This window comes from Ruditapes philippinarum, unplaced genomic scaffold (genome assembly GCF_026571515.1).
Source record: "Ruditapes philippinarum isolate M1 unplaced genomic scaffold, ASM2657151v2 ctg482_1_1_1_1, whole genome shotgun sequence".
Taxonomy (NCBI): domain Eukaryota; kingdom Metazoa; phylum Mollusca; class Bivalvia; order Venerida; family Veneridae; genus Ruditapes; species Ruditapes philippinarum.
Window position 1 is genome coordinate 355907 of NW_026858977.1, and position 27879 is coordinate 383785.

A 27879-nucleotide genomic window follows, 5' to 3' on the forward strand; every position below is an offset into this window, starting at 1 on the left:
CGGTCTTTGTATAATGTCAATATAATAACTAGAAAACATAAATCCTAAAATAATGCATGTCACAATGATTTCTCTAAAGCGTCTATTTTAACACGAGGGTTTGTGACGATAAGGCACAATGCAATATATTCTCTGAATTTAATTTATAAAACTTATATTTTATCATTTATGGATACTGCGCCTATATGTTTAAACAGGTTTTTCTAATTTTAATTAATTCAGCGTATATAAAGTGACAGTAAAGGTATTAATTTTCTTTTCTATTTCTTTAAATGCATGCTTTGAAGCGGGGGTATTCTGTAATATAATAAATGATCGGGCTATAATAAAATCTGTACGGTACTATCTCCGCAGTGTCAATAGATACAAGACTTCACCTATTGTTAACACGATCTAATTTCATCTTGATATTACATTTATGAGGACTGTAAGATATTCCTCAAATAAAGCCTTGTTTATTTTCAATGCGTCTAATGGATGGATTATCCGTTTTGTTTGCATCTTTTAAAACTGAATCGATTGTGAATATTTGTGTATAGAAACCGGGTCTAAAGATTCCTCCCTTTCTTAACGCCAGATGCTCGATAAGTAAAGATTGAAATTAAAAATAAATTGAAGCGATTTTAGAGGAAAAAAACACGAAAAAAAAACAACAAAAGGAAATCCTGAGAAATATGGAATTAAATTAACATTGTGCCATTATTAAGCCGAAGTGTGGCATTATTAGGACGTGGTGTGGTATTATTAAAGACGTGGTGTGGCATTACTGAAGACGGTGTGGTGAGAATTTAGAGGATTGAGCCTACTGTTCACAGACAAAACCTAGACAACACAGCCATGCCTCGCTCAGTACGATCGGCGAGGTCCAACTCCATATGCAGCGTGACGTCAGAAAGTGGACGCGGTGCTAAACTTGACGAACTGTAAGTATTTTGTTTCATGTAATACCCTTTTTATGATTTATTAGTATCACCTCGGGCTTAAAAAAAGTATTATATACGACATCACGCGCGTGTTTTCCGGGACTAAATCTTATTTCATCAAACGAAAAAAAAAAAAAAAAAAAAAAACTGCCGACTAAAAACACGGTTATCAAATGATCATTAAAACATACATTTTTTGCTGCCATATACCCATTTCTAAATAAAAATCCATTTTCTTTTTTCTTAAAGAAGGAAAGAAAGAAAGAAAGAAAGAAAGAAAGAAAGAAAGAAAGAAAGAGAAAAACAAGAAAAACAAATACAATGTAATTAGACCGCCTGACGTGCAACATCCTAAAATATATATAGATCTTTTTAATTTTGAATAAAATCGTAAAACTCATAAGTGTTTTAAGATAACTGAATGATTTGGCGCAGTTCCTTTTGGACATAAAAGTCGAACTTGGTAAAAAAAAATAACCTAACCTTATGAATCTCAATACAAGTGTATATGTATAATGTAGAACTTGGATTTCTTTAAGCAATAATAGATCGCTTTATAAATAAACATCAACAAAGGAAAAATAACAACAACAGGTTAATGGAACGTTTCAAAACACAATGCGTGGTGAATAAATTATTGTAAAGGTCTAATTGGCCATACTATAGCATGTTATTTTAATCCAAATTAACTATGTTTATTTTATTCCCCGATACATCGATAATATAAGTAAGTAAATATAAGTCACTTGAAAGTAACACCATGACGTACCTTTGTTAGACATATTAGTGTAAAAAAATCGACATAGTTCAATTTATGTTTATTCTTACGAGTTGCATCATCTTAGCTTTTAAAAAAATATGGTATATAACTATGTTTGAAGCAGCATGCTTTCAGATTTATGCTAAATTTCATGAAATTTTTTTTTAATGTATCTAAAGGTTAACTATTGTGAAGGTTAACTATTGTGAAGTGAACACACATTGCAAGCAGCACTTACGATCCATGTAAATCAGTTAAAAGAGGTCAAATATGCAAAAATTAGCCCTTATTACGTTATTGTCACGTAGTAGAAATATGGGTATAAATACTGCAAAAAATTAAGAGAGTCATTAATCGCATATAACACGAATCTTGAATCTTTTTACTTTTCTCAAGATCATGGCACATTTTTTTTCTTTTGAGTTTGATTTTCTTGAAATATTTTTGGAGGCATGAAGCTTTAAGACAAAATGTTCGCACTTTTTACGTGTACTACTGTTTTAATCAATTAATTTTTAATTAATTAATTAATCGAAGCGTTGAATTTGGAATGGCAATTAATTTTATTTTACAATTAAATGGACAAATCTATTCCTCTGATATTATTATAATGTTGATATAATTATTACCTTAACCGGCAGAACTAAAACTGTCCGATAGAATTTCTTTGAACTTGGCATGAGGTTAGAATATGATCACAGAAATATTTTGAGCGAAAAAAGTTATGTGTCACATATCTTACTTTTGAGTTATCTGCCATTGAATCGGAATGATTTACTTATTTAAGGTCATTTCAAGGGCAGATAACTTATACATAAGTCTTTACTTCTGTATTATGTTGGATTTTTTATTGGTGATCACAATACATAATAACAAATTAACATGCAATTCCATGTATCATTTCCTTCACAATTTTTAGTTTGAATTAAGGGACTCTAAATGCTGTAAAAATAAACCATTTTGTAAGACAAATGGCACAGGTTTAGAGAAGAGGGGAAAAAGCCAAACCACTTTTTTATTAAATGGTCGACACAAGGCGGGCGGAAGTGGTAAATGTGACGTCATCTATTCAACCGGAAGCTTGTCACGGTACCTTGTTCACCGTAGAGCAACTATTACTATAGTATAAACGCGGACACGGACATTTGTTATACAAACACGTGATCGTATAAGTTACAGAAGAATCATTGCCTGAAATTTGTTGTACGTTGACAATTCTAATCCCAAACGAAAACTTTAATTGCCTCTCTGATGAAATCAAAACTTTAGAATGAAACGTTTAATCCGAATGAAAGCACAATATATACAAACAACGCGATATTAGGCTGTTTCAATAGTCTAAATAGGACAATAAGACGACATCTGGTCGATATATCTTACAGTTTAATGGAAATATTTATCGTCTGCAATAAACAAGCGTCTGCCTTTATTAAAACATTACCTTCAATTGATTGACTCTTTATTAGAAAAACAGGTGGATTTTCGTCAGCAAATTTAATATTAACAAAGTTATAACGGAAACTTTACTTTCTATTAATTTCCGATCTGGGATTCATTTAGTAATCAGAAAGTCTGACAGGGTGCCACATATTTAATATTTTCATCAATATTCTGACATTTTTAAGGCTTGATTATTTATAAATTTCTCGTGGAATATTTCGGACGATGAGTGGTCTTAATTCAATACAATAGATCTATACCTAAATATTTTGGAATAATTGTTGGTGTCATGGTTCTAATATTAATTAAATTAAATGGCGGTTTTATTTAAATGTTCTTTATCCAAATTTCTTTCTATTTTTTCTATACGAAAATTGCTACGCACTTCATAATTAAGTTAACATTTAAATAAATTACATGTAGTTTAATTTACAGATATATCATGGAGACACCGTGAGAGTTTGGTACAAATTTGGTAAAAGAGAGGGGTGTGTTGATCTAATATAAGGTCATATTTGTTTACATTGCCTGAAAACAAGTACTATAACTTGAGATGCTTGTTGTTTAAATAAGTGTATGTAAATTCCAACATATTTTAATATTCATAATGCTAATCCAATTTGATCTTTGTTTGCCATCTTTCCTATAAACTCGGCTAATTTCTATATCGAATCTTTACTATAATAGTTAATTAAGTTTCAGCATAATAGACTTTTAAACATTTTATTTGCTCACAATTTTCTGAAATTGAAAAAAGAATACCTACAGAAAGTGAATAAAACATACTCGGAGTTAAATTACAATATTTTCCTTTTGAAGTACAATATAATTCACACGCGGGTACCGACTATGCCTGTTGTATTTTTTATTCAATAAATGAATTGTCAAAAGGAGAAAATAAGGTTAGGAAGTTTGATTAAATATTACCACCGGAGTTGGAAATTGTGACTTCTGATTAACGGATTATCAATTAGCAGCTCGTGCTTAGAACCACCACATTAATGTCACGTGGAATAATCAAACTGTGCGTGCGGATGTAACAATACAAGCGTTTTAATGCATTTTAAGTTATTATCCACAGTTCTAGATATTGTTATACCACAATAAGCTCGCTATATTTTAGGATTTAAATATTATAAAACACGAAAGATGACGACCACATTGTGGAAAAAAGTAAGGTAAGACCTGTTCAAAGATTTTAGTTTATAAGTTAAGTTTTCTGGTAACTATTGCATTTATATATAATGTTTCTTCGGGGGTTTTAATGTAACATATTGAAAGCTATATTACTCTGTTACAATAACAGCATATTTAGTAATTATTTATCATACACAAGGCCCGTAAAAAGATGCACATTTCAGATGCAATGTAGCAAACTAGTACAGTTTTGAAAAGTCACTATTTTTGGCCATAGAAGCTCCATGAGCTCGGGAATGGCTTTTCATATTGTGTGTCAATCCTTGTCATTTTTTGTCAGATTTGGCCAATTTGAAAATAAGAGATCGTGTTAAAATGTTATTCTTTCAGGCAGTTGTATTTATAGATGTAGGAGTTTTAAACATTTTTGAAGCAGCTGCTGTTACATGATTAGAAATATGTGCCGCAATTTGCGGCCCCGTTCCCGAGTTCCTAGCTATGCTCGCCTTGTAGCAAACCAACAGAAAAAGTTTCAAATGTTTAAGTCGAAGTATTTGTATGCTCGTTTGCAGTACTATAAAAAGTAGTTCTGCTTGGTTTAAGAATGTAGTCAAGACCGTGATGATATATAGCTTAAATCTAGCTATTTTACAGTGTTTCATAGACCCAGTATATCAACCGGAACACCCCGACGATCATTTATAATTCTTATCCGAAGATTGACGGAAAGGACCGGAAGGTTGAGATTAGTTTTCCATGATATACGTTGAAGTCACGTGACTATGCATTTCCACTGATCTCTATGTTTTATTACGACCTTATTTATACATGTCGTCTAATTAATGGGGTCTCGGATATATGTTGACCTCTACGATATATTCTTAACCTAGTACGGAAACAATTAATGACACATTATAGTTTTTAAAATTTCACTGTACATATGCATGCAGTAACTTTTTTTAGACAAAATAAGCTACATATATGTCTAAAATTGATTCTTTTATGCCATGAAAGGACACTGTGACCAACTTTTTTTACAGTAATAATCAATTTACGTATGAATTTGATCCAAAGGAATTGCTATAAAAATGAATAAACCGTTCCGGAATGCTTTTGAAATAAATTAGATTATGTATATTTGTCTTATTTCCTTCTGTGTAAATAAAAACTTACTATCAATATATGTTCAACTTTATCAGAGCTATGTAATGTTCTTGTTCAAATTGATTAATAATTGTAGGTTAACAAAACCAATTCTGAATGAATCGATTAAAATATAAATTCTGTTTTATTCCAGGAAAAACTAGAAAGAAATGTTTAAACATATTTAAAATTTAAGCTGACCATATATATATAAACTTACAAAACAGTCCCCTAAGGTCCAAAAACCTGATATCATAAAATTTGAAATTTCTTATATATATTAGCTGGGACACTTAAAATAAAAAGATATGCAAAAGATAATTAAAAATCATACACAGGTAAAACATTAAAAAATAGTTTTTGTGATATTCTTCGTCTGATTTGAGTGAAAAGCGTTGCAACGCTTTTTAATTTTGGGTCATTTTTCACAACTGGACAAAAGGAATTGGCAAATGATTTGAAAATTTGCTCACAAGTTATTTGTCTAGACAAATATCAAATAAAACATTAAATTAATCTCGAAATATTCTATTTCCAGTCCCGTCATATCAAAAAAGCTAAGTGGAGTCCCTTTAAATAGGTTTGACTTTAAAAACTGATCAGATGTAAAATTTTCACTTTCTATACTTTAATCTATTTTGTACGTTTGTTAATGTGTACGATTGTTATAATTTCTATAAACTTTACATGTTATAATTGTCCACAACAATTATTCTACAAAGTTAATTATTTTGTTCCCGTTATCATGATATCGCAAATTTAACGTTTTTGTGTCGTTTTTACATTTTCTTAAGAAATTCAACTATTAAGAGTCGCTTAAGTGTAAAATTTGGCTGTTGGCAAATGTACGTACAAGAATATAAAAATAAAGTAGAATAAATATTTTTACAGATTAGACAGTACAAAATGAATAGTTGCATAGAAACTTTAGAGTGAATCGGATTAATTGCTTGCTAAACAAAATATATTCATATTTATTTTGTTCAAGGAGGTGCGTGTAAACATGTATTTCCATAAATTGAAAACATAATTATGACAAGAAAACTCAACAAGTGCATATTAATTTATAGAGACACTTTATAAACTGTCATAGAACCTGAAGAAAGTTGTGATAACCGTAAAAACTGACGTGAAAACTGACTGATACGAATCATTCTAAATAGGGAACATATTGGTAAAAAAAACGTGAATTCATTAAAATGGAGTTTTAAGTGTTGTTTTTTTTGTGTCTTGAATCGAGACCATTTATAGAATTGTGTAAAAAGGACGGAAAAAAGAATTATTAAAATAATCATGTCATTGTTTTCTGGGTAAGTGCAACAAAAATTGACCGATTCTCTGAGTTTGCTGTCGTTTTTAAAAGCTTTTTTTCTAGCATTTTATAATTACGAAACGATTTCTTTAAAAAAATGCCAATAGACAATGAAAATTGTCATTAAAGTAACATTATATGTGTTATAAACGAATAAATCTTTTTTTATTAAACAGGACAGACACACGTTAGTTTTATACTAAATAACTATATTGTATAACTGTACTAATTGCAAAAGAAAATTCTTTTTGGAAATTAAAAATAAAAGCATTTCTGATGCTAAATATGCCTTAAAGATTACACGGTCATGATTAAAGAACAGAATAGAATAAAAACTTAAAAAAATTATTTCAGACTTGTTTAAAGTTGATTGAGTCTTTTATTTCCTCCAGTTATGAAGAGCAGAACATACAATATATACAACATGTACACTAATTTTAATTAACATTTTTAATATATAGTGAAGAAAAAAATCAACAATAACAACAACAAAAAACATTATATACAGAATGATACATCAGGACTGGTGCAAACTATTATCATTCAAATATAAGTCATATTCCATATAATGTATGGAAAGTACAGGGAGCGATTATTCCGCTTTATCTATAATTCTACATTGTATGCAAATCGATCATCATTTAATATTTATTTAATATATTTAACAAACTTAAAGTCAACAATGAACTGTGATAATGTAAATAACTTGTTAAAGTGGTGTTCAAGATATGTGATTCGTTGACTGGCTACGACCGGACAATTATCAATTAAATTTAAGACTGGACATGGAATTTAGTCTTTCTTTAAATAAAAATAAATTCTCAACAATTCTAATATTGCAATGTATATTGTATAGTTTCTGATGACAGCCTCACCATTAGCACAGGCCGGATCTTTCAAATATTATTCTATTACTGGTAAATTCAATGTGGCTTACTGTCGTGATCAGGAGTGAAAACTACCAACACCACCACCACAACCACCGCCCAAGTAGATCTTACAAATTCTTTATTTAACGATTAAAAGTCTGTAATTTATTTAATATCCTGCGTTGCTGTTTGCTTTTTTGCTATTTATTATGTAATGAAAAACATAGGATGTACATAAAGATGAATCTACATAAATTATTTTCTGATCATCAATCACGGAGATCACATCATTTGAAAATTGTAAAGCCAAAAGAATTCAGTAGACTTTCAATGTCCATATAAGAATACATGATCTTGCTAGTAAAGTCAAAAAGGGTCTTTTCAATCAGGGTCTTTCAAATAGAATACCATGTTCCAATAGAATCACGGATTTATATTACAATAATATAAATCCGTGAATAGAATCTATTAGAAAGACACTGGCCTGACAAACAAGGTTGCAGTATATTTAATTTTTTTATTAATTAGTGTTCAGCTTTTATAAAGTGGTTTATCTCAGAGGAATTTTAACCTATTACCATAATAAAATTACTCTGCATTATGGTTACATTTTTTTTATCTCAATTGATCTAGATCTAGTTAGCTCTGATCAAAAGTAAAGAAATGCACGATGCTTTAACTGTACGGGGCATTTTCACACGTGCGCGCACCTGTTTGTTGTTGCCGTTTCTACGGAAAGCGGATGTTTACATTTTCGCTAATTTAAAAACGAGGCGCGGAATAATATTTAATATCAAAATTATTGATTTATAGAGTTAGACTTTTTTATTAAGAAAACTTACTTCAAATAATTTTTTGTTAATTCATTTATATGTATTAAGATATTCATTAAGACTAAACTAGCAAAATAATTGAAATAATTTATGCACTAATTGTTACCGTAATCATATCCGGTGCTGTGTTGTGCGGTCAATATACACAAATGGTTGTGTAAAGTTATTCTACTGGTAGCAGATAAACAAAGTCCTTGTTCTACGTCTAAAGTGTTTGCGCACTTTGTAAGTTTGTGTTTTAAGCTTGAAATTTTCATTGTGTTAACGTTTGAGTTATATTGTATGATGTCTGCACAAAGATATATGACAAAAGAACGAAAATTCTATAATTTCAGACATGTCAGAGGTCCTCTGAGCTGAGAGGATTAAACTGTTCATGTTAAATACCCCAATGCCCCGAATCTTATTTACCGTAGTCTAGTGCGGAAAGTGTTTGATAAACTACATGTACCATTAATAATATCTGCTTCATTATTGAACTTAAAGTGTATACAAATCATGATTATAATTTTTGTGTTGTCAAAATTAAAGCTGTTAAGGCTATGGATAATGGAGTCTAATGGAGATGAATTTTAAGATTTGTGTCTCTATTTTGAGTCTCTCCCTAAATAATGCTACCCTTTATTGAAACCTCTTCTTGAAAATAAAACAAAACTAGAGGAGGTGCTTTAAGTCATGAAGGGCTGTGGATCAATAGTGGAACAGAATATGTGATTGTCGAGGTAGTGATTTTGTGACAGGGTGAGAAAAATGTGCAGCCTGACCGGGACTCGAACCCTGGACCCTCGTAATATTGTTCCGCAGCTTTACTGACTGAGCTATCCGACGGCTTACATATCTTCCCCCTGAATAGTGAACAGTTCTTAACCGTGACAATTTTAAGTTTGATATTTACATTTATCATACATGTAGGTAGAGATGATGTGATCTTTTTAACAGACGATTTGATATTTTCAACATTTGAAAGATGTATTATCTAGTATTGTGCTATGTTTGCATGTATACATCTGTATAAAAATAAGTACAACATTGCCAGAGCTGTGTGTTGTCTTGACGATCAACACAAGATTACTTTACCATAAATGACAAGACAAATGAACAGATTAATCGAGCTGTACATATATATTCATTGATGAAATTATTGATGAAATTACTAACTTTTTTTATTTCAGAAGAAAGTATGGGTTTCTGGACGAACTTTATATAAATGCATGAATCATTACCAAAAATTTCAAATTAATAGTCCAAAAAATAAATTAAAGTGTGACGGTTGCTCAAACCGGTATCTTTCTCACTCATTATCATTTATTATACATAAAGAGGAGAATTTCATGTTCTTGACATATTCTTAACTAAATTATTTTTGGTTTTATATGTAACTGTTTTCTTGTTTTGAGTTTGTCTTTTTGTCAGTAAATTTTATTAGATTAACTTAATTTTTTCATAAGATTAAGTTTAAAAATATCTTAAACATTAGTAAATATTTTTTCAGCCTAGCATCTCGGGTGAAGATGGGGAAGAAGGTAGAGAAGAGTTTGAATAAAGAGAAGAACCAGTCTGCCACCAGTCAGGATGAACTGGATTCAAATAAAGCACTTGGTAAGCCGATAACATTAAACACCTAAAGTGCTGAACTTGTTCATATCATATGGCCAATAATAATTTTATCAATTATCTTTTGCCTCATAGATTTAGACTGTAATCAATGGCTTTTCAAGCTTGTAGGACATCCTTAATGAACTCAACGTATCTTAATTGTTGGAAACTTTCTTTGAACTAATGTATGTAGATGCTTTGATCATAATTGCTGTTGTAGTATTATCTATTTTTCAGATATTATAATTATTGACTGATTCAAATGCAAATTAATACATCAGGCAGAAATCACTTTGTCGTGAAAGGGTTAATGCAATTGTTCGATCATGAGAGATGATTATTTATTGTCAATACATACATGTACTCTTCCATTTAACTTTCATTTATAAATCATTTCTTGTCTATACTGATATTATCACAACAATGTAATCATTTACAGCAGAAAACCCAATCAGTATTAAAACTGATGATGTAACTGATAGCAGTGGTAATGTATTTAAATACTACACAGCCATGTTGTCTGTCAGTTATATTTCATGATTGCACAATATTAAAGTAGTGTTGTAAATCTTGTATATTTCCTAGTCACTCTAAAGTTATGGCATTTTATAGACCCAAGTTTCATACAATGGGCACAATTGTTGTCATCATGCAGCCATTCAGGTATCAAGTATCTATGTGTCATCAAAGATTCCTTTTATTTATTGGAGTCCACATTTCATTGCCAACAAATGAAATAAACTTCCCTGCCCTTTAAGGGTATCTGTTTATACCTGTGTTTAAATTGGAGCAATACAGACAAATATCTCTAGTGATATAACAGTACCCAGTGTAATTCTCCAGTCAGGGGATCACTACATCTTATTTAACTGACAGATCAGAAAGTCATTAATTGGCATAATTATAATAAATAAGTACCAAACAAGTAAAAACAATGTGACATTTCATATCTTTATGTTGTCTTATGTAATTTGTCTTGTGAGTTTTTCTTTACATTGTATATGCACCAATATTAAACTTGTTTTTTGTATCTTTGGCTCATCTGATCACAAAATGGTCAAGGTGAGCTTTTGTGATTGCCTTGTGTCTGTCATGCCTTACATGTCTCGTCAACTTTTCATTTAAACAATATCTTGACTGTTTCTGTTTTGGCTCCTTTTGGGTTTTGTTTTTTAGTAGTGATGAATTATTAAAAAATTAATATACTATTCAAATTATAATGAATTTATGAATATTTACGATTGGATTCCATTGTCACTTACATACTTGTATCTTAAGTTCTTAAATTAAACTTATTTGTGAGAAGAAAAGGGGTGCTAGAAAAAATGAAATTATGATTGAAGAAAGAAGTAATTGTGATGAAAAGAGAAAAGTGAGGCAACCAGAATCAAAATCTTTAAAGTAATGTACAATCCTGCATGGATCAAACTTTTGATATTTGTTATGTAGCATAACTAAGTAGATCTTTACCAAAATTGTGTTAATTATTTGTATTATACTCAAAAAGTGGGTCAAAATGACAACCTGGGGGTTACTGATTTTACATACATCGCAACATGTATGCTTATATATAGCAAAAAAAATTTGAAAATCTATTTTTTCGAAACCATTAGGCCCATTATTTGCTTGATATTTGAAAGGTAGCATTATTTAGTGTTTTTACCCAGTTTGTTAAAAATTGATTATTAGACCATTGGGTTAAAATTGGCCCTGTGTGCAGGATTGCTACTTTTACATAGACTTTTCTAGCAAAAAACTTGTCAATGAACAATTCTTCATTTCAGAACGCTCAAAATTTGGTATGTAACATTGTTAAGAGGTTCTTTATCAAGTTTGTTCAAATTATGTTCTTTGGGTCAGAAATTGATCACACCCTATATCTCTAGTTTCACAAAGGCTTATGTAGCAGAAGTTTTAAAATATCTATTTGTTAGAATCCATAAGGCCTAGTGGCTTTAATTTAAAGTTTATGTTAGAAAAGTTGCATTATTTAAGTGGTTCTTTACTATGCTTGTTCAAAATATGCCCCTCTGAAATTAAGAATGCCCCTGTGTCAAAATTTACCCTGCACTTTAAGGTTACGTATTACATGTATCTTATTATTGTAATGCTGAATATCTAAAATCTTAATTAATAATGCCCAGAATTGATGGACAATATTTATATATTAACTACACTTACATTAAATTTGGATGGGTGAACTTTGACCTTGAGTGAATGCGTTTAAGATGATGATCTAGTGACCTACTTTACAATCTATGGCATGAAATTCAGTTTTAAATAATACATGGTAATCTTTGAGATTTGGATGACTAAAATGAAGTTGTTTAAGTGACCTTCTTAAACCTTTAATTAAAATTTAATGAGTTACCTGGTCCTCATGGGTTTTTTCTTGTCAGAATATATTTCAAACAATTTTTAAAAAAAATTGTTGCAGCACTATGTTATGTTTGATTGTAAAAATAGTTTACAAGATATTTTGTTTTTACTGATTGTTGTTAATTCGTTATCAAATTTTTTGTTTTGTATGTAACCTTACTGATAATAAAACATAGAATAATGTTTCAGTTTTGAAAATGAAAATCTAAAACATCTCTTGAATAATGTAGAGAGAGAAACACCTTGGTCTTGACTCTACAGGAAAGCTGAGAAGTTGTTATCTTTGTGTGTGATGTATAAAAGACAAAAGAAAAAACAGCACCTTATTTTAGATAATCCTTATTTCTTAAACTATATTTCCTATCATTTTCATGCTCTGGGGTATTATGAAAGCTTAAAAGAATACATGTACTAGAATTATGTGTACATGATGATTATGATATAAGACATAAAATCCTTGAATATGTAAAAGCATAACTTACAAATCTGATGATTTTAGAGTCAGTTCCTTTTCATTGGTTAAATCTGTAATACAGAAACTATTATTTTGCAGGTGCTATTCAAATACAAATGTAGACCAGACTAAATTTGACCTTGAATCATAACCTACCTTTACCTTCAAGGTCAAATTTTTAAATTTTGCAGGCTTGCAGCATAATAAAATTTGAATGTATTTTTTGTTTCTAAAACCATTTTCTGAAATAATCTATAGACAAATCTATTTAATATTGCAGAACCTCATGTGTGTACAGGAAACTTCTCGGCGGATTTCAGTGAGCTGTGCCGTCGCAGTAACATGACGTACATTCCTCCAGTGATAATGCGCCCACGACCACCAGCTCCTGTGGTTCAACAGGAAGTGAGTCCGGCAAAAGGTGGCAAGGATAAAGGTAAACCTGCAGTAGCACAACCAGAGCCAGAACAGGATGAAACCACAGAGGATGGAGGTAGGTGGTTCAAGCTTCAAAAACAGCAACATTTTTTTTTTTAAATTGAATAACAGCATAAGACTTCTTTTTTGACAAATATTTTGTGATATAATATATATATAAAAAATTTTTATGGCATTTTTGATGAGTTTGAATTTTTATATGTCTCGGGGCATAGTAGAAATTATACTGTAGAATAAAACTTAAAAGCTAAAAAAGCAGTCACCATTACATGTATATCTGTAAAATTGATTTTATTTAGTAAATTAATGGGTAGTCAAAATCTGAAAAAGGCAACATCCCTTTTTTAGAGCTATGAAATCATTAAGTTCAAGATTCATGTAAATGAAATTAATTTTTACGCAAATAGAGCTTTTGTATTTTTTTAGAAAAATTATTGTTTATATGAAAAATATGTGACCAATGACCATTTTTTTGGCCATTTTATTTATCTGTAAATTATGGGTGCCTGACCTTTATTTTAAAGTGCATTAAGTGTTATAATTTTTCCCAGACATGTGAGGTATAAGTACTTAATAATGATCTTTTTAACACCAAGTTGATTAAAGATTAAGAGAGGATTAAAAACTATATACATTCGAATAGTATTTAAATCATAAATAGGAGTTAAAAAGAAGTCTTGATCAATTAACATCCCTTCATAAATTTCTTTTTCCCCACAGTTGGAGCCTTTTTTTTTTTGTTTTGTTTTTTTAAATAGTAGTCAAAGTAAAAATAATTTATGCTTAATTATATAATTATATTTTATCTTCAATTATTCATTAAAGGGACTTCACTGAGCTTTAAAAGTGTAAAAACATAACATTTGAATTTCGTACATAAATGAGCTGGGGCACTTTAAACAGTATTATATGCAAAAATAGTTGAAATAAATTGAAAACCGTATTTTTTATGCTTTTCTTAGCCTAATTTGCTTGAAAAGCGTTGAAACGCTTTTCAGTTTGGGTCAGTTTTTTACAATTAGAATAATTAATTCCGAAAAAACGGTGTGCAAGAATGATCTGAAATTTTGCACAAAGATTAGTTGTCTAAACCTACATTAAATGGTACAATTATCTGGAAAAATATTTTCAGTCCCATCATGTCAAAAAACCTCAGTGGAGTCCCTTTAACATTATCATAGAAGTTCACCTTCTTTGTTTATGTGATGAAGATGGTTATTACTTAAGTTAGGTGAATGTTGCATCAAGCATAGAGTTAGATAGATCTCAGGTAAAACGTTTGGGAATGATACAGTTCAAATGTTTTGGTTCTTGTTTATTGTTCATAATGTTAGATTGTTAAAAGTAAGTCACATATGCTGGTACTAAATTCTGGATAAAATGAAAAGATACAGGTTTGTTTTATGTTATATTGAAGACAGAAAAGAATTTAAAAAAATGATTGCATTATGTAAAAGTAAACTATAGGTGCTTAATCTTCCTGAATAATATTGCCTGAATATTGATCAATTTATTACCTGAAAATGGATCAAACTTTCAGTGTAGTCCAAACAGACTACAAAACTATTTTCATGTTAATTTTGTAACACATAGACTTTCAACGTTTTAAATTTTGATATCTCTGATAATAATAATTTAAGAGATTTTGGATGTCAAAAATAAAGTGGCCAACACTAAAGAGTCTGGTATAACACAGTACTATATTTGGTGCACTCACAGCTAGGCCACCTGGCTCTGTATTACTGGAAAATGCATTTTATTACCCATAGCAAACAGTTGAAACACATACTAGCATTAAAAGCTATGTCCTTTTAATGACTTCATACATTTTACTTTCTGTCTATATATATTTTTATGTTTTGATATTACAAATGATTTCAGAGCCCATCGATGCCCCACCAAAGACTTACACAACAAAAGACAAGTTTGAATATTTTAAACCATCTATACAAGTAGAGATGGACAACCAAGATAAAGCTGATACTGTTAATGAAATATTTATAAGAGGTAACACTATCAAATCTTTATTCTTAATGATAAAAATAAGTGGCGGCATGGCCGAGTGGTTAACACATCAGACTAGTAATCTAATGATTGCTAGCCGCATGGAGTCAAACCCCGTCAGGGGCAAGTCGTTGTTTCCTTGAGCAAGAAACTTTACACTCATTGCTCAGTACCGGTTGGTTCCAGGAACAGATTCAAAAGTGTGTCTATAAGCTTATAGCTTCTTACACAATCAAACTAAAATAAATTCTGTATAAACCAATGATAAAAATATAGGATAAAAAGTTTGTATAAAGGTTGAATTCTCTTTTGAGAACACCCAATTTCTCAAATAGCGCACGAAATTTGCTCACTTTGATGAAACATTGGACATTATTTATGAACAGCAAATAACACCAGGTGACGTACTTTAACCTTGTTTAATACTTGTAATACAATGGTGGTGCTTCTATACAAAGAGGAGAATTTTAAGTTACCCTCCACTAGTAATGTTTGGAAGTTGCCAGCATGATATAGAGTCCACGTAACTAGTAGTTGAATGATATACATTTCTACAAAGTTTTCTTCTAAAATTCATGCTAATATTACAAAATAATGTGCATGTTTATATTATTCAATATGACATGACAGTTTCTTTAACAACTTATCTTACTCTTTTACAATAATAAATATCTGCTTATTATTTTCTGTTCTTGACTTTTTTTAGCTCACCTGATCATATGCTCAGGGTCACTCTTCGTCCGTCGTCTGTCGTCTGTTGTACGTCGTCCGTTCACACTTTTAAAACTACGTCTCCTCTGAAACCATAAGGCAGATCATAATGAAACTTCACAGGGATGTTCCTTGTGTGAAGCCTTAACAAACTTGTTCAAAGAATTCCATTCCATGCAGAACTCTGGTTGCCATGGCAGCCAATAGGAAAAACTTTAAATATCTTCTTCTAAAAAACCCAAAGAGCTAGAGCTTAGATATTTGGCATGAAACATCTTCTAGTAAGTGTCTACCAAGTTTGTTCAAATAAAAGCCCTGGGGTCAAAATTGGCCCCCCAAGGGGTTCATTGATTTTCCCTATATGCATATAGTAAAAACTTAAAAAAAAATTGTTTTAAAGAACCCAAAGAGCTAGAGCTAAGATATTTAGCATGAAACATGTTCTAAAAGATGTCTACCAAGTTTGTTCAAATAAGAGCCCTGGGGTCAAAATTGGCCACGCCCTGGGGGTCATTGATTTTCCTTATATGTGTATAGCAAAAACTTAAAAAATCTTCTTTGAAAAAAAACCAAATAGCTAGAGTTTAGATACTAAGCATGAAACATCTTCTAGTGAGTGTCTACCAAGTTTGTTCAAATAAAAGCCCTGGGGTCAAAATTGGCCCGGCCCCGGGGTTCATTCATTTTCCTTATATGTGTATAACAAAAACTTAAAAAATCTTCTTTGAAAAAACTCAAATAGCTAGAGTTTAGATATTAAGCACAATGCATCTTCAAGTGAGTGTCTACAAAGTTTGTTCATATTAAAGCCCTGGGGTCAAAATTGGCCCCGCCCCGGGGGACATTGATTTTCCTTATATGTGTAAAGCAAAAACTTAAAAAATCTTCTTTGAAAAAACCTGAATAGCTAGAGTTTAGATATTAAGCACAGAGCATCTTCTAGTGAGTGTCTACAAAGTTTGTTCAAATTAAAGCCCTGGGGTCAAAATTGGCCCCGCCTCGGCAGACATTGATTTTCCTTATATGTTTATAGCAAATTAAACTTAAAAATCTTCTTTGAAAAAAACAAAATAGCTAGAGTTTAGATTTTAGGCATGAAACATTTTCTAGTAAGTGTCTACAAAGATTGTTCAAATAAAAGCCCTTGGGTCAAAACTGGCCCTGCCCCAGGTGTGTCATTGTTTTTAACTATATGTGTGAAGAAAAGACTTCACCAGCTAGACCTTAGATGTTTAGCATGAAGCATCTTCTAATGGGTGTCTACCAAGTTTGTTAAAATAAAAGCCCTGGGGTTTAAACTGGCCGGCCGCTCCGGGGGCCTATATACAGGTGAGCGACTTCAGGGCCATCATGGCCCTCTTGTCCTAAAAAATGCTAAAAGTAGCCACAATAAACATATAGTTATGTAGGTACTTTAGACATTAGCATATCATATCTTTGATAATTGTAAGGGGACTTTATGGCTGTTAATAAGGGAGCTTTATGGCCGCTGATATGAAACAACTGTGGGTCTGAATCTCGTGTTAGACTTTGACTCTTTCAAATGACAAAGCTTTCCCCCTTGTAAATAATGAATGAAGAGGCATCTGTGGGCTTCCTCCATCAGGTAAAGCTAAAATGTTGCCATTCCACAGACTTTTACAGTTTCAAAGAGAATAAAAATCAAACAAACAAAGTAAGAGAAGTGATTTATGTATGTTATAATTATTGTTATTTCAGGCTGGAAAATAGATGCAACCATGATGGACATATTCAAACAGTGCTGGCCTACCATGGAAAAATTACATTCTATAAAGTAAGATTAAAGACATTGAATTTTACAACATAATGAATTTGTTATAATTCCAAAAAGTTACGGTTCAATCTATTTCTTCAGAACTTTCCTCCTTTGTAAGGCCATGTTTTTTGTGTGTATTTTGTTGTTGTTGTTGTTTTTTTTTTTGAAAGCCTCATGAAGAAGTATGGCCTTGTTGATATTCTTGATTTTATGCTATTAATTGAGCTATGAGCAATTCAGGCCTAATATGGCTTTCTTGTTTATGTTTACTTAATTTAGATATGACTTTAAAGTAAAAACTTAATATAACATCTTGATACATAGTAATACAATTCAATATTTTAAGATTTTTACTTGCTAAAGGTAATGAAATATTAACATTTAAGAAATAATTAATATTAATGATAATAATATTACTTTAAGTATGACCTAAAGTTTGACTTATAATAAATGTACTGTTATTATAGATGATAGTATGATCATTGAAATGATTATCTGATTACAGTTTATGGAACACTGGTCTAAATGATGATACCCTACATATATTAGCAACTATACTACCACAGTGCCCAAATGTCAAGTGAGTTATATATAGTTTTTTCAAACATTTCAACTTATTCCATACTTTTGCACTTTATGAATGAACATTTTCAACCAGCTTAGCTCAATAAGAAGAGCATTGAATAGGTAACCAGAATTACTGTGAAATTCTCTTAATTTCCTAAAATTTTGTGGTTTTGTCAAAAAGGACAAATTTGTAGACATTTAATTTCATGGATTGTCAGTTTGTGCAGAAAAGCTATATGCTATGTCATGTATGTAATGTAATAAAAATAATCATACAGCAGACAAAATAAAATGTTATTGGATCTATTTTTTGTGAATCTATAAAAACCATAGAAATTAATACCTTAAGAATAAAAATGATTTTGACAAATAGAAGTGGTCCTACTGGCATATTAGAAATATCTCCTTGACTGTTTGACCCTTTTATACTGGTAGCAATGATAAATTGCCTATGTCACCAGAAAAGAGTAATGCATACCATATATCTTAAGTTTAATGGTCATTTATCTTGGACAGCTGATTTAGAAATCATCTGGGATTAATATTAGGTCACTTACAGAGAAATTGGTAATTACTGGTTATTTATCAAAAGGCCAAAAAGGATGTTAAAATTGACTTACAATTAGCATGAAAACCAGAAAAACTAACAAAACAACTTATTTATACCTTGCAGAAATTTAACATTAGATGGAAATACCACAGAAAAAGAAGATTGGTTTGAGTTGATAACTGAAGAAAGTCCGTAAGTAGAGCTGTACATAGAATGTTTGTTAGTAATGTTTTTATTTTGAATTGAACATAAACCATAACCAAACAGTGAAGTAATGTTTGAAAAAAAGTTTTAGTTGGGTACATATCTATTCAGACTCTCAGTTACTTATTTATTTCAATATTTTCAAGGGTAAATCTTTCACATTTATATTATTAGTTATAAAGATTTTTGACAGGTTATATGGCCCTCTATAAATGACTGTTTGGAAATATAACTTGAGCCGCTAGGCGAGGATTATATTGCAAACAACCATTTATATATGGTCATATAAACTGTCAGGAATATTTATAACGGATTTATAATACCGCAAACTTCCTTTTTTGAGAAAAAAGTGAGATTTTTTCGAAAATTGACAGACGTGTATATAAAACTATATAAACATCACAATAATCCAATGAAAAGTGACTTTACAAACATTTAGTATTATAAAGACAAATATAAAGATTAACAAAAAGCGATGAATTAATGTTAAACAAAACAGTCAATGTGTGACTGTCATTTCTTAATTTTTGTACTCTTCTGTTTCAGTGTACAGAATTTATCACTACGGCATTGTGGGATTACAAACAAAGGAGCCACTATGATTGGTCGATGTATTGGTAGTGCCAAACATTCAAACACAAAACTTCTCACATTAAATTTGAGTAATAACAAAATTCAGGATCAGGGACTGATAGAAATTGCTGAAGTAAGGGAGCTAACTCTAAGTATTTAATTATCTTTTTCATTTCAGTACAGACTAAAACTTTTTTAAACTTTAACCCAAAATACAAGACTATATGTTCAGCAAACATGTTTTTATATTATGTTATTTTATCTTGCAGGGTCTTCGACTAAACAGGACACTGTTGTCAATATCTCTAGCTAGTAATGAAATTAAAGATAAAGGTGTTGTCAAGCTGTCAGAGGTTTGTATGAATATTTAATATCATATATTTATTATGTTTTATATTTTGAAACATTCTGCTACACCTGTGGACTGCAAAGTTTAGATACATCTTATCAACTATTTATGATTAAATAGTTGAAATGAAAGTGCTCAATTTTTACAGTCAATAGAGTTACAGGACATTTGTTTGTGGTATGTGTGTCTGTTAGAATGCCACAAAACTTTAACCTTTAGAATAACACTAGTCTTACACCCACAACCTACAAACTGCATAGGTGCATGGATTGCATACTCTACCAGACCCACATAAAGGTCAGAGGGTCATAGGTCAATGTCACCCATACTGCATAGGGGTTTAAAAAATGTTAGCCGTAATAAAAAGTTGCTCAGCTGCCAGTAAAGAGGCAGACCAGCTTGACATTTGTGCATACCAGACACTACACATTTAGTTGCTTTTGATGAATCTCTTGTAAAATAATGGAAATATGAAATACCAAGCATGATCAAACAAATTTGAAATGATAAGGGATAAAGAAGATGAAATTTTTAATTTAAGAATTTAACATAAAGATATACATTTAAGTCAGTAATTATATTTAGTTGCCCAACTCTCCTGATCCTAAAATGCTGTTCGGACAGACATATTTGACTTTATTCCACTAGTAAAGCTAAAAGGTAAATACATGACCTTGATTTGACCTTTACAGTTTTGATATCATATAGAAAACACATTCATTTAACTTTATTTTTCATGTATAAAGGTTCTGTCAAGATTTCCGTTACGTCACGAGGAAGTCGTTGAACGTCGTAAACTGATGTCAGACCGAAGTTCTCCTGACAGAAATAAATCTGTAAGTATGACTCGTAATTACTGTTACACTGATACATAAATCATTAAAGATCATGTATTTAAAAGCCATTAAAATAATCAGATGTTTCATATTATGAAAACATTTGTATCTTGTTTGTTAAAAAGGGTTGTAAAAACAGTTTTCTTCCTTATGTGATTAATAATTTCTTGATTTGCAGAGAAGACATGTGGAGCAGTTTTAGATAGATGTTTAAAAACTTCATGTTTTATGATATTGTCTGACTGTTTTGATAAAATAGCACCTTTAATGCTAGAATGTTATGAAAATATTACATGTGAAGGAAATAATGTCTTTTAAATCTTTTTTACCAGCATAATTAAAGTAATAATAATTCCAGGAAATTGATTTCAGTGTACTTAGAATAACTTGAAAGATCTTATTTTACACTGGCAAACAAATAGTTACATTTAAACTGAAATCAGTGGTTTTACCAAAGTGCTAAATAAACATGGTGTATGGTACTATATAACGTGGAGTATGGTACTATATAACATAGAGTATGGTACTATATAACATGGAGTATGGTACTATATAACATAGAGTATGGTACTATATAACTTGGAGTATGGTACTATATAACATGGAGTATGGTACTATATAACAAGTGGTATGGAACTGTATAACAAGGAGTATGGTACTATGTAACATGGAGTATGGTACCATATAACATGGTGTATGGTATTATATAACATGGAGTATGATACTATATAACATGGAGTATGGTACTATATAACATGGAGTATGGTACTATATAACATGGGGTATGGTATTATATAACAAGGGGTATGGAACTGTATAACATGGAGTATGGTACTATATAACATGGAGTATGGTACTGTATAACATGGAGTATGGAACTATATAACATGGAGTATGGTACTATATAACATGGAGTATGATACTATATAACATGGAGTATGATACTATATAACATGGAGTATGGTACTATATAACATGGAGTATGGAACTATATATAACATGGAGTATGGTACTATATAACATGGAGTATGATACTATATAACACAGAGTATTTTGAAATATATGACAATAATATATCTAATGTTGTTGTGTTACTGTACAGGACTTGGAGGTATGTTTTGATATGTTTTTGTCATGGCTACCTGCAGTCACAAGTTATCACTTCAATGTAGCACAATGTTAAACTCTGTATTATTTTACCTGTAACCTGCTTGGACTGAAAGTGATGAGTCTGAAAAATTGCCCCCAGTATAGAGCTGAGCAACCCTGTGTATTTGCGTAGTTTGACCAGGCTCTATGAAATTTACGTATTTTGATATTGAAATCCCTTAAACTGTGCAAAGACTGTTCAAAATTCAAAGCTAAACAAGTAGCTGCAAGAAATTCATTTAGTTAAAGGTTAATTATCCCTTACAAATTCAATGCTGGGACCAAAACTGCAATACTTCAGAACCATTATAAAGTCAGGCCAGCTTGTTTAGGTATGCGCAGTCTGACCAGGCTCTATACTGCTGACTGGCAAACTGCCAAATTTTCTCCAAGAAATCCCTTAAGATTAATAATGGACTGTTCCAAAATGGAAAGAGGACAAGTCTATTGTATAGAGTCAGCAGGATCAGGGTGAATAGAGAACAGTTATAGTAGTGCTGCATTGATGTTACTATATATCGATTATGGTAGATATGGTTACTATTTATAAATGTATATAAAACATTTCAAGTTGCTATTTCAAAGTTTTCATAAAAATTATCTCAACATTTCTGAAACCCCAAAAATTACTTGAGTTGATCTTTTCATATAGAAAGACAATATGATAACTTATAATGAAAATGTCATTACCATGTTAACTTAACTTTAAAAAAGATGGAAAACACAAAAATTCATATTCTGGTCTGTTTTGATATTGCATTTTGAGTATAATTCTGAAAAATTAAATTGAAAAATGCTTGTATTATGCATTAATAGTGCTTTATTTCTTAAGCTTAGCTTTTAACATTTTTAGATTGACTATTTGAAGAAAAGGGAGAGCTATTGAACTGACAACCAAGCGTCAGTGACACACTTTGGTTAAGTTTTTGTGTGCAAGTTGGTATCTACAAAACTACTGAAGGAAATGGGTTGAAACTTTACATATTTGTTCTCTGTAATAATCTAAGAAGATGGGTACAGGTCCCATAACTGAAAGTTTACGTTTTTACAGAGTTATTCCCCTTTTCTTTATGTCAGACACTAAGAATAATCTAGCTAAATGTCTAACAGACAACTCTTGTTGAAAATAATGATTCTGAATTTTGAAAAATATGAAATTTTGAAGTAGCAACGTTATCTACCATAATTATTTTATAATTATAACTAACATATTTTTATTACATAAATATTGTCTGTGGTATATGTATATTGTAAATTTACTGATATTTTATGATTGTATATATATGTATATAACATTGTGTGTTGTAGCATATAATATTATGATTATTGTACTGTGTTATGTCCATGTGGTGGCTATATATTAAAACTTCCACAATATATTCAATATTAAAATACATCCCTGAATGGTAACCTACCGGAACCAAAAATGACCAGCATTTGCCAAGAGTAAAGGGCCAGCCCAGCTTGCACACCTCTGCAGTCCAAAAACTAGCTTATGGGTCATCAGTGGTTCTACTCTGGTGCCTTTATGTGCCTGAAATAATGCACAAAGTACTTGAGATCTTCCTCCACCAGTAAAGGTCATTTTGCGACTTAATTCCAGCTAATTTTGGATCACAGATCATACCTGGCTGTGTATTTTCCAAGGTATTCAAGAAAAATCATGGAAAAAACCATGGAAGTCCAAGCTTTAGGAGCAGTTTTACTAGGAAACCTTGGATAATGTTGCAATCGTTCAAGGTGAAAGTTTTTTTTTCTAACTTTTCCTTGGACATATTCCATTGTTAACTGAAAAATTCTTAGGAATCGCTTGGACAATACCTTGGAAAGTAAAACTTAGTTTTTTTCAAGCTTGGAATATAAACACTGTCAGCCTGCTCTAGTTGAAGGGGTGATAAGCAGCTGTTTGCTGTAGGCTAGGTTTATAAGCAAATTGGCGATTAAAATATTTATAATTTTTCCAATCTCGGACAATTATTGCATTAACAGTAAAATATAATGTAAAATGATGCCTTCAAATTTGTAACTGCATCTTAAATTAATGAAATAAATTGGTGACATTTTGGTGCAATTATTTTATACACATGGCAAGAAAGTAAAGTGTTATATTGATTGCAAGGTCTGGCCACAATTACAGAAATTATCGAGCAATAACTTTGTTGGCTTTTCTGATGCTAGCTTGAAAACAAAATTTCTTAATAAGTTTTATCACGTATTCTCCCACTTGTATTTGATACAAAATTAAGTTGCCGAGAAATAAAAATATAAAATGAAAATGAAATGAAAACAAACAAACAAAAAACTCCACAGCAAGTTGAGAAATCATTGTGGAACTATTTTATGTGCTCACAGTATCTGTATGTATGTATGTATGCATATATATCTATAAAATGGTTTTCATATTTTTTCATTAACAGCCAAGAAATGAGTTTTCATGATTTATGGAATTTATTGTGTTTTAACTAACAAACTTTTTTTTCTTTGAATTTTTGCTACATTTATGTACTTTTATAAACTGTTAGATTTTAGTATGAATTAACATTGTCTCTGATGTATTTGTTGTTTAAAGTTGTTCAAAGCTTTTTTTCAGCATTACTTCCTTGTCTTATAATATTTTTCTGTCTGTGTAGCTAGAATGTTAACAAATTTTAATGATTTTGCTTTGTTTAATTTCTGACTGATTTTTTTTGTTATTTACAAATTTATTTAAAGCCTAGTGTAGCAGCAACTTCCGTTGCTCAGTATATTCGAACTTCTAATAAAAGAAAATCTGTAGCTGTAAGTAAAAATAAGTGTATCAAGATTTTTATGTCATGATTTCCCCCCCATTTTAATCAGCTTTTTGGAAGAAAATTTAATCACCTTTAAAGCTTCCAGGAAATTTGTTTTTGTTTTTTTCTCCTCTTTAGGAAAACATAATCCGACCTTTGTAAAATTAATAGAAAATCAAAATGGCTGCCGATTAAGTATTTTTATTATATTAATCTCGCATAACATTTTGTTTTCTTAAATCAACTAAATACAAGGTCAAGTTCTTCAAGTTTGTTCATTTTACTCAAAGAATAATTTTTTTTTTTACAAATTTTGTTTAAAGTATAGCGTTACACCAACTGTAGCAATTTCCAAGTTACGCGTTGGTCGGAGAAAATCGGTCACCGTGAGTAGCCCAATTTTGACTCCTGAAAAACTAAAATTATCCCCGTGTTTATGTTTATTTTGATTCCTTTGTTTTCCGTGTTGAAAAATTTTGTCATGCAATAACTAAAATTCCCCCGTATTAATATAAAAACTTGATCATTTTTTTTCTTAAATGATATGGGACATTAAGTGTTTAATTTTGATATTTTTTAACTAACTGTATTCTCTGTTGGTTATATGCTAATATGGAAGGTTTAATAGGTGGTAATATTTTCTTTGTGTCAAGCCCAAGAATTATCCGTATATATATATAATAATACCGTGCCTTGTTAATTTTTTGTCTAATTTCACTTTGAACAACTTTCACATAATAATTCATGAGCTGATAACAATATTTTTAAATCAGTTGTATTCTTTGACTTTGCTGTAGTAAAGTATATTTTATAATTTTACAATTTTCAAGTGTATAATTAATGATAAAAGTACATTTTTGGCATGTCTGATTTTTCTCATCTTTGATTGGTTGTTTATTTTTAACTCTGTATTGAAATAAGCCAATGACATGACTTTTCTCATTGATTGGTTGTTTATTTTTAACTCTGTATTGAAATAAGCCAATGACATGCCTTTTCTCATTACATTTTCTTTGATATTGAAAGTAAAATTTTTGATAAACAAAAATTTGAAAAGTTACAAATTGATAAATAAAATTGGACAGAAATTAGAAAATGTACACAGAAATGACCAAAATTTTTTGTAAATAAACTTTCTTAAAGATAATACTGAAAGAAGAATTAAACTGTTCAAAAATATTGATCTCAGCTCAACTTAATAATTTATCATTAGAGGCAAGTTATTATTATGTAATATCAGTATACATATAATATGATCATTGTTGGTAAATAAAATCTTTTAATGTTTCAAAAAACTTTTTAGATGTTCCAGAAGAAAAAAAATATTGTATCTTTTGCAATAATTTGGAATTTGTTGGACCCAAACCTCTCTGTAATAAAATGTAAAGTAACAACAAAAGCAAAAGCCTTCCCTTTTGACATCATTATCGAATGTGTAAAAAAATAATAATTGAAATATGATAAAATTTATTTAAATAGCAAACAAAATCAGACAAAAAAACCAATGCACATACTGATATTGCAAATTTCTTGCCTTTAATTTGCATGGGAACACTTGGTGTTGTCTGTTTTTCACCTCACATGTATATGTTCACTTCTCACAGCCCCCACTCAGCCGTCGGGCCGACTCCAAGGACAGGCCGGGCAGTGTTCGAAGTAGCACCCATCAGGACAAGGGGGGTAAGAAAAATGAGAAACCATCTGCCAAGGCTAAGAAGGTAACGTTTTTGTAACCTGTGTTTTTAAAAAACTTGTTTGACGTGATAACTAATTTCCATGTCAAAGTTATAACCTGTATATTTAAGATGAAATCTGATTGGTTGATGTAAATAACAGATATAAAATCAACCAATAGAAAAGTGGCATTTTTTAAAAAAATTTACATTCAAATGAAAATGCAAAACAAAACATGAAAATTGATTTAAAATTTGTTCAGGGACAACATTTCTTTTAATCAACATGAAAATATGGGAAACTATTCTTGTAAGCTTAAAGGTTATGCTATATCTTTCCCAGGGGTCATAATTATATGGTATAATTAGTGGTAGTTATAAATATGTTTCATCAAAACCAGAGCAGAGACCTAGTGGTTAAGGTGTCTGCCTCTCAACCCAGAGATTGTCAGTTGGTTTGAGCCCTACTTCGGTTGTGGCCATATTTCCTCAAGTGACACCATTACTGGTTCAAGGTTCCAGGAAAACAGATTCTGAAAATCTATGATCTATATAAATTGCAAGAACTTATTCCACAATCCAGCTAAAAACATAAATTTAAACTAAAAAATTTAAAGATTTTTTTATATGTTATATAACCCAGTTTAATCAGTTGTACTCTTATATTACTTTAGATCCACTATAAAAAATTAGTAGGAGATTGAAATCACCTAAAATTGATCAAATTTAGAGAAATTTACTGAAGGCAATTTAACATCATATCAACACCAGTGCTATTTAAGGTTATTTAGCCTCTACCAGTTCCAGCCTCTATCAAACCTTCATCTGATTGATGTCGATTTATACAGATGTAACAAAAATCTTAATGAAATGAAACATGTTTTGGTATTATTTTAGGATAACAAAAAATGTAATAATGTAATAACAAACTTAACATATTTAAACTTATTAATTCACAAGTTCACAAGGTTGAATTGCCACATTATTTTTGTGCATTTTCTTTTCTAGAAATAATTATTAATGAAATTAAAATTTAATACACTTGTGATGATGTTTTTTTACAAAAATTTATAATTTTGTCTTGATTTTGATTTTTTTTTTATCAGTTTTATTTTGAGCATAAAATTGAAAATCAGTTGTTGAATAAAATGAAATTTTAACCAATGTATCTGCACACCATATTTCATATGTACCTTAGAAGCTGATAGTATTAGAAGCTCAGTATTAGAAGCTCATATAAATTTATTAAAAATAATAGCTTTTATGGACGAAGACCTTAAAACATAAATTTTAAAATTTTAGAAATTTACAGATTTATTGAAAAAATATTTGTTTGTTAGGACGGGAAAGGCGGAAAAGAGGACAAAGACGATAAACACGAGAAAAGTAAAGGAAAGAAAGAAAAGGAGGACAAAGCAGGAGCAAAGAAAG

At 30.5% G+C, this 27879-nt stretch overlaps 1 protein-coding gene across 9 annotated transcripts; it reads left to right on the plus strand.

The window, feature by feature from the left end:
• Positions 1–269: 269 nt before the first annotated feature.
• Positions 270–27879, plus strand: LOC132754831 (leucine-rich repeat-containing protein 71-like; the record flags this gene model as incomplete). 9 transcript variants are annotated; one of them, XM_060745552.1, is given in 13 exon segments in its annotated part: positions 270–923; positions 9910–10016; positions 11798–11812; positions 13127–13282; positions 15166–15291; positions 17719–17794; positions 18282–18356; positions 19017–19085; positions 19644–19803; positions 19940–20023; positions 20766–20855; positions 26380–26493; positions 27789–27879. In XM_060745552.1, coding segments are annotated over 13 exon segments (1249 nt in total), but the record flags the coding sequence as incomplete, so codon positions are not given.